This window comes from Leptidea sinapis, chromosome 7 (assembly GCF_905404315.1).
Source record: "Leptidea sinapis chromosome 7, ilLepSina1.1, whole genome shotgun sequence".
NCBI classification, from domain to species: domain Eukaryota; kingdom Metazoa; phylum Arthropoda; class Insecta; order Lepidoptera; family Pieridae; genus Leptidea; species Leptidea sinapis.
The window spans coordinates 15,645,279-15,656,210 of record NC_066271.1 but is presented as its reverse complement, the minus strand read 5'-3'; the positions used below and the strand labels follow the sequence as shown (position 1 = coordinate 15,656,210).

The window sequence follows — 10,932 nt, the reverse complement described above, 5'->3', positions numbered from 1 at the left end:
AATGCCCGCGAAAAGTCAATAAATAGGGCCAGTACAAATTTTTTGTTGTTTAAGTGATCATTTACCTCGTCAGTGAAAGAACATAGGAGGTCTGTTGCACTTTTACCCGCTTGAAACCCAAATTGATTGCTACTAATTACCTCTTTCTTTTGATAGAATTGATGAACCTGATCACTCACGATTCTTTCTATGATTTTGTCAATTGCAGAAAGTAAAGTAATTGGCCTGTAGTTCGTATAATTTTCGTGATGACCCTTTTTGTACACTGGTCTAGTCTGACTGGTGCAGTCTGACTTGAAATTCTGAGAAACTTTTTATTAGTCTACCTTCATCTCAAAAAGATTAAGTCGTTTAAAACATTTAAATGTAAGACTACATCAGCAGACTACAGTATTTCAAAGTTTTTATAAAAAGACATGTCTGAAATAGTTTGTTATACAATAGTGACCTGTAAAAGTATATAACTATAAATTTTTTGAAGAAGAATATACTAAGTACCTAGAAATGCATGAACTGAATCATGTAAAGAACGGCGAACAAATAATTACGTCACATAATAATCTCATATAAGTGACAATATTATTTTTTTAATGAGAAAGTAAATATCTTTAATTCTAAACCTAACAAATATAGAAATTGTACCTATAGCTAAGAGGTTCCTTCCTCTTGATACACTTTGGCTGAAGTGTTCACACCTTTTTCACAAAATTAAACTTTTGTGACTCCATGATAAGACACCCCCCACCACACCATGACTGACGCAGGATGATGACCACGTGGCACTTTTCCGACCATTTGTAAAGCTTTTATGGAGCTATGAGTGTACATTTTGATTGTTGTAGTGCTCTTCAATTGTTAAAATTTATTGATCGCTGAAAATAATATTTCCACGTATATCCACAACAAGCATCCACCTACAAGACTTCTTTGGTGTCTTCATTTTCGTAATAAATTGATTTGTTTCCTCATAGGATTTCGCGGAGCTATAAATACTGATTTAAAAGGATCGGCAATAAATTTTTTGACTAATTCTTTAGTTTAACTTAACTTAAGAGCGCTTTCGCACTACGTCCGATCCGACGCCGTGAAAACACGGTCTGAAGTAGTCGAAGTGTCTATGCTAGTTTACGCACTAGATCCGGCTTCCGTCATCCGATTTCTTTCCGTCAACCGTTAGAGATAGTTCCAAGACTACACCGGACCGTATTTTCACGGGTACGCATCGGATTCGGATCGGACTTAATGCGAAAGCGTTGTCCAAGTATTGGTAAATGTTAAAATGCAGTTTTAACATTCATAAGTGTCATAATTTGACCTAAATGAATAATGCAACCTAGGTTGGATGAGGTTAGCGCAGGACCGATCGTCGTGGAGATCTTTGGGGGAGGCCTTTGTCCATCAGTGGACGTCTTCCAGCTGTAATGATGATGATGATAAATAATGCAATTTTGATTTGATTTGTCTGAATAGCTCACCGTACACAGCGGTGACATCTAGAGGCAACTGCGTCAGGCCCCGCAGGTCTCTGCGCAGCGTGTCGAAGGTCTGCACCACCTTCAGCGACAATTCCTCACCAGCCACGCCACCTGCGCCTCTTAATGACGTCACACTGCCCAGATCATCACACACGTGACACAACTCGGATTGGGCAATACCTGTACAACACATTTTTTGTCATACATATATATAGATCATATTACTTGCTATCATTTAAAGAAGAACTCTTTGCATAAAATAACCTGGTGGTGAATGGTGATTGCTCCATTTTAAAGGTATCAGTAATTATTGTAATGTTATTTATGCAATATTTTCTAAAAGTTTCTGAAAAGACTTAGAAAATCAAGAAAACCTCATGTTACATAGAATACTAACCCCCTTATTAGCCCCTTACAGGAACTCTCCAATATTCAATCTGTTACTATTTAAATACGTTCTTTTTTGGTTTGTTTTGTACTTTTATCTTTTTATATTAAGTGTATCTTGTGAGTGTTTTGTGAAATAAATGTTTTTCTTTCTTTCTTTCTTATTCATAATAGTCTTCTAACTTAAAGCATTGCTAATTCTCACACTGTCTTCTTCTATTGACCTAAATCAGAATGAGAAAAAGCACTCCTAAGCGGCTGTTTAAAGTTAGCGGACCATTATGAATAAGGGGGTAAGAATTTACCAAACTTCCAATGTATAACTGTATGTATGTATGTATGTATGGACAAACCATTGTAGGTTTCAATTAGAGCAGTATAGTAGGATTTTGCTAGAGCTGTGAACTAATTAGTAACATTCATATAAATTATTACACAAAAACAAGCAGTGATTGCTGTTTTATTTAAAAGGGGGGAATTTTATTCATTATAATTTTTTTTTGTCATTATAATGGGCGGAGCGTATCAATTACCATCAGCTGAACGTCCTGCCCGTCTTGTCCCTTATTATCATAAAAAAATGAAAAATCAATAAAACAATTAAAACAAAATAATAATGACAAGTTATTTATTAAGTAAAGAAAATAAATTCAATAAAACTTAATCACTATTAGTTCCTAAAATTACTAGAATAACGACTCGCTCTTCCGAATGAATTGTTTAAAGGCAAGATCGAAAAGTTATTTTACCTATTTTCAGTACAACTAAAACTCTTTTTTATATACTTTGCGGTGAACAGAAGCACGTTTTTTTTTATTACAAAACGGACTCAGATCAGGACTTTTTAAGCAATTATTAACACGGAACATAGCTTGAGTATTAAGCAACAATAAATGCTCGACTATATGACAGACCTCTAGTACAACACTACACTGCGTGCGTGAGAGGCGAGTTGTGCCAAAGACGGGGGAGATGTTTCCACCCTTGAACTCGTGCGGCTTCTATAGAAGTGCATTACTATTTTGCAGCAGAAATGTACTGCCCCGATGAATCCCGGACGTAAATATAATTTCTATATAACTTCTATAAACTATCATCATTGCAATAATCAATCAATTCAAATTCTAATACTTGTATTAAAAATACGATTTTTTGATCACTTATTAAACGACGAGACGTGCAGGACGTTCAGCTGATGGTAATTGATACGCCCTACAAATTGCATGCAGTGCCGCTCAGGATTCTTGAAAAACTCAATAATTCTAAGCACTACAATTCCGCTCGTCACTTTGAGACACAAGATGCTTAAATCACTAGGTATGGCGCACTTTAGACCGAAACACAATAATGCTTACACATTACCGCTTCATGGCAGAAATAGGCCGTTGTGGTACCCAAAATGTAGCCCACCTGTGGAGCCTCTCACTGGTAAATTAAAGTAAATTTACTATCGATTTGGAAAAGATATTTGTCAAACCTGAAAAGAACAGGTGTAAGAGCTTAAGCAATATCGAGTCTCACCATATTTCAAGTTGAGTAGATAGTCCACAATCTGGCTGCTGATGGTGCGCCTCTGGGCCACGCTGCTGGCAGACCATACGCACGCCTCCGTGATGGAGCCGTCCTGGAACCGACGCAGTTCGGACTTATCGCCCCAAAATAATCTGTACAAAACAAGTGTCTTATTTATTATATGACTCTTAGTCTACGCCATATCTGCGTCCTGGAACCGCCGCAGTTCGGACTTATCGCCCCAAAATAATCTGTACAAAACAAGTGTCTTATTTATTATATGACTCTTAGTCTACGCCATATCTGCGTCCTGGAACCGCCGCAGTTCGGACTTATCGCCCCAAAATAAACTGTACAAAACAAGTGTCTTATTTATTATATGACTCTTAGTCTACGCCATATATGCGTCCTGGAACCGCCGCAGTTCGGACTTATCGCCCCAAAATAATCTGTACCAAACAAGTGTCTTATTTATTATATGACTCTTAGTCTACGCCATATCTGCGTCCTGGAACCGCCGCAGTTCGGACTTATCGCCCCAAAATAATCTGTACAAAACAAGTGTCTTATTTATTATATGACTCTTAGTCTACGCCATATATGCGTCCTGGAACCGCCGCAGTTCGGACTTATCGCCCCAAAATAATCTGTACCAAACAAGTGTCTTATTTATTATATGACTCTTAGTCTACGCCATATCTGCGTCCTGGAACCGCCGCAGTTCGGACTTATCGCCCCAAAATAATCTGTACAAAACAAGTGTCTTATTTATTATATGACTCTTAGTCTACGCCATATCTGCGTCCTGGAACCGCCGCAGTTCGGACTTATCGCCCCAAAATAATCTGTACAAAACAAGTGTCTTATTTATTATATGACTCTTAGTCTACGCCATATCTGCGTCCTGGAACCGCCGCAGTTCGGACTTATCGCCCCAAAATAATCTGTACCAAACAAGTGTCTTATTTATTATATGACTCTTAGTCTACGCCATATCTGCGTCCTGGAACCGCCGCAGTTCGGACTTATCGCCCCAAAATAATCTGTACCAAACAAGTGTCTTATTTATTATATGACTCTTAGTCTACGCCATATCTCTTTATATAACCCTAACCAATAGAGAAAATAACTCAAAATGGCGACTCGTACTTATAATTACAGAAGTACAGTTAGCAAAAAAATTAATACTAGCAATGCCTAGAATTGCGTTCGTCTTTTGACGTTTATGATTTTGAGATTACGACACTTTTACTAGCTTGGTGTAACGTGACGTGAAGCACTGATGACAATGCAATAATAAAACAAAACATATATAAATATAAACAATATAAAATTGATGCACTTTAAAACATTTTTTTTACCTGTATTTTAATAGAAACATAACTAAAATTATTTATTTTTGCAAATTGCTAAATATACAGTTTTTTTCTGTTATCCATTTATTTTACACAATTAATTAAAAAAGAATCATAAATCATCGTGCGCGACCAATCACCATTTGCGGATCAGTTCGTGCCGGGTCCTCTCAACGACGGGACGTACGGTCAAATGTACGATCAGTTGTTTTCAAATTTAATTTGTGTATTAATCTCAGAAGTGAAGGTTTTCACTTTAAAAACATAACAAATTGTTTAGATTTCGCAAGAGCGACATCTCAAGTCAATTTCCTCATAGCAAATATCGGGGTTTAGCAGGTTATCAACTGTAAAGTAGATCCTGTAGGTGAAGCCACAATCTGAGAGTTGAACAAAGCATACAAGATTTTATGTCGATACGTCACTCGAACGGTTGTCTCAGTTGGAAGAGCACTCGCACGGTACGCGAGAGGTCGCGGGTTCGAGTCCCACAATTTTGTTTTTAAATTTTATTTGTGTATTATTTTTCCCCGCCGCTTGCTTGTTAACATCGACAGCGTGAGCGAAAATAAATTTGTACATACGCAAAATCGAATACGCACTCGCACTAGGATGATTTCAAATTATTTTGAATTATTTGAATATAACAATAATAACATTGGAATTACAATATCTTGAAAACTGAAAAATACCTGAGTCTTTATATTTTAACAGAATTCCCAAAAAATTGAAAATTCTTTACAATACAAATTTAAAGATAAATATTCATATTAAATACTGATAAAATAATTACCTAAATTGTTCAGCTTCTGGCAAATTAGCCGGTGGCCCTCGATCAACAAGATTCAACGCATTTTCTGGGTTCATTACAAAACCAAACGACAATTTCTCCTTAAAACTGTAAAAAAATATTTTATTAAACAAAGATCAAGTGACATTTTTAAGAATAGTTTAGCGATAGACGTGAATCTATTTTAATTCTATAATATAATATCTAATTTAATAAGAATAATATAATAAGCTAATATCTATTTTAATAAGAACTCATTAAAAATCTAAGCATCAAAGAAGATGAACATGTAATTAATAATGGTAATTAATATTATAAAGCCCGTGCGAGGGGGACATGGAGGAGTGGCTTACAAAGTTTTAGATTCATGTTTATAAAAGATTCCAGGTTGTTGATTTATTGGTCATTTTCAAAATAAATCAAAAAACTAACCACTCCAGCAAAAACTCCAAATATAAAAAAAAAAAATTTTTTGGAGACCCAACTTTTATTGCGTTATTTTTACGTTTAGTTTGAGTTTTCATTTTTAGGAAAAATAAAAGTTAAGCCATCAGCTATGAGATAGTAGATCCTATAATTAAATCCTTATTAATATTATAAACCCGAATGTGAGTTTGATACGCTCTCTCGCCTTACCTACCCAATCAAACATGATTTTTTTTTTGGATAAAGGGTACATTTTTATTTTTTGCCGAAAGTTTTAAGAGTTCCCGAAGGAGTGTGACACGAATTTTAGGCTACGTTTAGATATAAACTAATGCCAATGGGCATTTTAATTTTGTTTTTTTATTTTCTTTAATTTCTTGATAACCGCACTGTGAATGAACGCCATACATCTAGATAGTGGGGATCGCTAATTTGTGGTGAGTCGTGCGAAGGTGGAAGTCAGCGGAAGGCAGAAGATAATAAGATGATAAATGCGATAGAAGACGCAAGATTGAGCTGATACTGGGGTACGACAGACCAGAGATGACAGCAATACTCCATATGCCAGCCCTGCGCTTTGTAGAGCGCTAGAATGTGGGCCGGTTTGAAGTATTGCCGTGCTCTATTTATGACGCCCAGGTTTTGAGACCCAATATTCTGATACTAGGCGAGGCTTCAAGGGAGGTATTGTCAAACAGTGATGATACGACTAATGGGGTTTTTTTACAAAAATCTGCTTGGGTGAAGTAAAATAAATGAATGAATTTATATTGTATTTGAATCTCTTTGCACTTAACATAATATAATTATACTAGAAATGTACTCACTCATGCTGAGCTTTATCCAATGCCATTTTGACAGGCCATGAGAAGTTGGCTTCGACTAGAGGTAATATTAGATGTACTCTATCTTGAAGCCCTTTACTCATCAACGAGTGTAATGAGGTTATAATCAAAGATAAGTCATCAATTCCATAGTTGAGTTTATTCTCTTTGGAAACTTTTTGATACACCAACTCCTTTATAGTATTAAGGTTTTTAAATCTGTAATATTTAAAATTAATTAATATTGTTTGTTAATAATTTAATTTGTTACTCATTAATAGACAAGAGACAAAGTAAGGGGTCACTGGTTCCAATATTGGTAGGTGCAAATATTTGTATGATGAATATGAACATTGTTTCCAATTAGATGATGTATCCCACTTTTTGTACGCCAATTTATCACCATAATTTTAAAACTTTTGGCTATTAAAAATGGTATGCATGAGATAAATTATTATATTAGTGATGTGTTAGGTTCAAACATGATATGTTTTACTTTGCTAGATAAAAAAAAGGGAATAAATTAGTAAATTGCAATAGTTTTTCCGTTTTATGTAAAAACTAACCAATATATTTTAAGTCAAAACAACGGTATTTGTATTGCGAAGGAGACACTGTGGTTAGTTGTATTTCAACATACAATTTAATCATCAACTCAAATTATGCCAATATAAAGAGTTGCATCATGACATTGTAAACATTCAACAATAATTTTATGGTATAGGGTGGGAGTGGGTGGTGGGATTTTTAGTGTTACACTAAAAATCTACCTCACTCAATTAACCTGCTGTTAAGAATGTATATTGCAATAATAATATCAACATCTGGCCCCCTGTTAAAACCCTACTATGTCCAATATGCCTTTTGTGGCTTAATAATTTGTGTGAAAGTCTGCGAAATAATAAAAAGTGACGGACAAAGTATTAATAAAGATCATAGCATCAAAACATAGATATTTTTTTTATATCTCTATCAATTAAACTCTAAAATTATTCTGTCTATTAATATATTATTGATTTATGATTGTATTGATTTGATTTATGATTGAAACAAATGCAGTGTCCAAGACACTAGTTGTGGATGATCAGTATGATCAGTTAGGATTATAAGACTATAATATGTTGAGTAACATTCAAATTAGTTTAATATTTACCTTAATATATACTCAAACTGCATCAGTGGATCAAGAGTCACCATAAACAATGGAATAAAGCTGTTCAACTTAGGGTTATCCAACATATCAACTGCTAGACTACTTTCTCTTCGCAATGAATTGTATGTTCCTTTGTCCATGTTCCAGCATATATTGTAGAAACCGGTTTTATCAAGAAATACTACTGGAAATGTGCCTGCAAACTCCTCCAGCTGAGGTGACCCCTCTAATTTATTTAATGTGACACCGTTTGTGTCCCAGTCTGATGTTTCTGGAAGAAATACCAATTAGATTTTATTTCCATCTTAAATAGCAACCTATTTTGTACACAGATCAAATTCTACAAGATGTCTGTACATCTTGCAATATATTTCCAAACTCACCTAAATACTGTATTTAGGTGAGTTTGGAAATATATTGCAACTTAATATGGATTTGAAAACATGTTAATTATCATCAGTCAAAAAGTCAATCTTAATCCATAATCCACAGAAATAGTTTGATATACTTATAATATTTTGTATAAAAAGAACAGTGTCATCTTTTCAAATCACAAAAAAAATCTTATGAAATCAAAAAACATACAAAAGAATACTTACTTAGATAAATCCAGACATTCCTCACAATTTGATAACTACTCATAATATTGTTGATTCTTTTCAGCTGCACTAAATAACTGACCAACATACTTAGAATGTAGCCATTTACCCTGAGACCTCTTTGTCTCGCCCAGATCTTCAGCAAAACTATTGCCTGCTTCAGATTTTCACAGTTCTTCAAAGTTTGTGTTAGAAATTCATGATTTAATTTTGCTGTTAAATCTGCTAAAACACTACAGTTGTAATATGGAGTGGGTGTACCAACATCAGAGGTATCTTCCCCACCAAAATACCAAGCATCTCTTAAGTTATTTCTAGATGGACTAAATCTATGTAATTTATATGCATCTTCTTCACAACATAAGTCAATTTTTACTGATAAACTATTCCCCAACTTTCCTGATGGCTTTAAAATTAAAAAAGGTTTTGAAATACTATCTGAGTATGAATATTTAAGATCTTCAATTAAATCAGAAGACCGCAAATGTGAAGCAATGTAAGCAAGGTATGCAGCTCTTTTTTGATGATACCTATAATTGATTGAATCATTCTTTGTGTATGTGCATGCTGGCACTGTAATGAGAACATCAACAATAAGTTTTGAATTGATGGAGTTATTGAGTGCATAAGATCCCACAATGTCAATATCATGAAACTTAAAAAACTTAAAAATTGCTTTTGTCTTACTAAGTTTAGGGCTAATTGGTAGTTTTACTTTTAGATGTTTAGCAAGAGTTTTCTCACTTAAAATATACTCTTGTTCATCATCGGCTATTGTAAGTAAATGTGTTTTTAAATTTGTGAACCATTCAATGAATCTTTTATCTGTTTTCTCTTTAACCTTCACCTCTTGAAGAACCTCGTCAATTTGGAGGCGGAATAAATTTGAATTGAACAAGTTTTCAGTTTCCTGGAGTCTGTTTAATTCTTTTGCGGTTGGCTGGCGATATAAGTTCTTAATGCGCTTTTTGCCCTCCTTCTTTGGATCATCTATGGGTCTTTTTCCATTTTCATTAATATTAGTCTCTGCTTCATTTTCAAAAATCGATAATTTACAGTCCTATTGAAAATAATTAAATTAAATAAGTAATATTTATTTATATGTAACATGCTAAGCTACGTTTTGTATTTTGATAAGTACATACCCGCTTCACCATTATATCGAAAAAACTTAAACACCTAGCGACAGAGTACTTTTAGTTGAAACACCTAGCTCTAGATTTATATACTAATATAAACGTACTTTTAGTAATAGACCTAATAGTTACATTACAGGTTAAGTTCAGACTTCGGGGTATCAGAAATTATAACCTTAAAATGTAAACACATAACATACAAATTACAAAACAACACCTGCTTATTCCTAATGTGACAGCTGACAGCTGACTATGAAAATATAATATGACAAAATGAGAAATCTCTAGTTTCTACCAAGAACACAACTCACGCGTCTTCCAATATGTCAATTTGTCAAAGGGAAGACAGTGACGAACTTCATGTTTACTTTATCTCAAAAACATAGACCAAGTATAGTAACTAGACATCGGTTTGGGGTGGCCAACATGAGACAGAAAATATCCTATATATAGATACAAATACAATAGGTACATAATATAACAAAAGTGTTATTTCACTATCACTTTTACATCGTAAAACACATCATCGCCCCATATGTCCTTCAATTCTGCTTCAAATTGTCACTGATGTTCAATAAATACTGGATACTTCACACGTTTCACATGTTTTCTGTGGAGCACTCTCAAGATTTTTAGCACACCTGCTGACCTTGGGGTGTGTGCAAAAAACCGGCACGCATGGCGAAACAAAAACTCTAATCACTCTATCTGATTTCTTTACATAAGACTCGCATAAGTTTTTCTTTTTCTCGTGTGAGTGAGACGGAAGTTATCAATTAGTCTAGTTACTATTTTTTTTTTTATGGAATAGGAGGACAAACGAGCGTACGGGTCACCTGGTGTTAAGTGATCACCGCCGCCCACATTCTCTTGCAACACCAGAGGAACCATAAGAGCGTTGCCGGCCTTTAAGGAAGGTGTACGCACTTTTTTTGAAGGTACCCATGTCGTATCGTCCCGGAAACACCGCACAAGGAAGCTCATTCCACAGCGTTGTAGTACGCGGAAGAAAGCTCCTTGAAAACCGCACTGTGGAGCAAACAACATGTATGTATTTTGTTTCAATTAGGTATAGAATAAGAAATTTAAACTTTTTTCATTCTTTAGCACCGACCACTACCTTTAGAACTAGAATATACAAATACTCTTAGGTTGGTGGTCTACTTTAACGTGACATTGGCTTACTAATTGTAAGCCTTCAACAGAAGTCACAGTAGGAAGAATATAATCTAACTGAAGTATCAGCTATCATATAAAAACCTTTCGTAACTCTTA

General features: G+C 34.7%; 1 protein-coding gene across 1 annotated transcript; it reads right to left on the bottom strand.

Annotated features, from left to right (window-relative positions):
- Nucleotides 1-4,359: 4,359 nt before the first annotated feature.
- On the bottom strand, nucleotides 4,360-9,896 carry LOC126965503 (nucleolar protein 6). The gene is made up of 6 exons (XM_050809136.1): nucleotides 9,667-9,896; nucleotides 8,522-9,581; nucleotides 7,923-8,193; nucleotides 6,773-6,988; nucleotides 5,523-5,627; nucleotides 4,360-4,417 (listed from the first exon to the last, which is right to left on the bottom strand). The coding sequence occupies exons 1-6, from the start codon at nucleotides 9,676-9,678 to the stop codon at nucleotides 4,360-4,362; spliced, it is 1,722 nt and encodes a 573-aa protein (XP_050665093.1). The 5' UTR covers nucleotides 9,679-9,896.
- Between the last annotated feature and the right edge of the window lie 1,036 nt (nucleotides 9,897-10,932).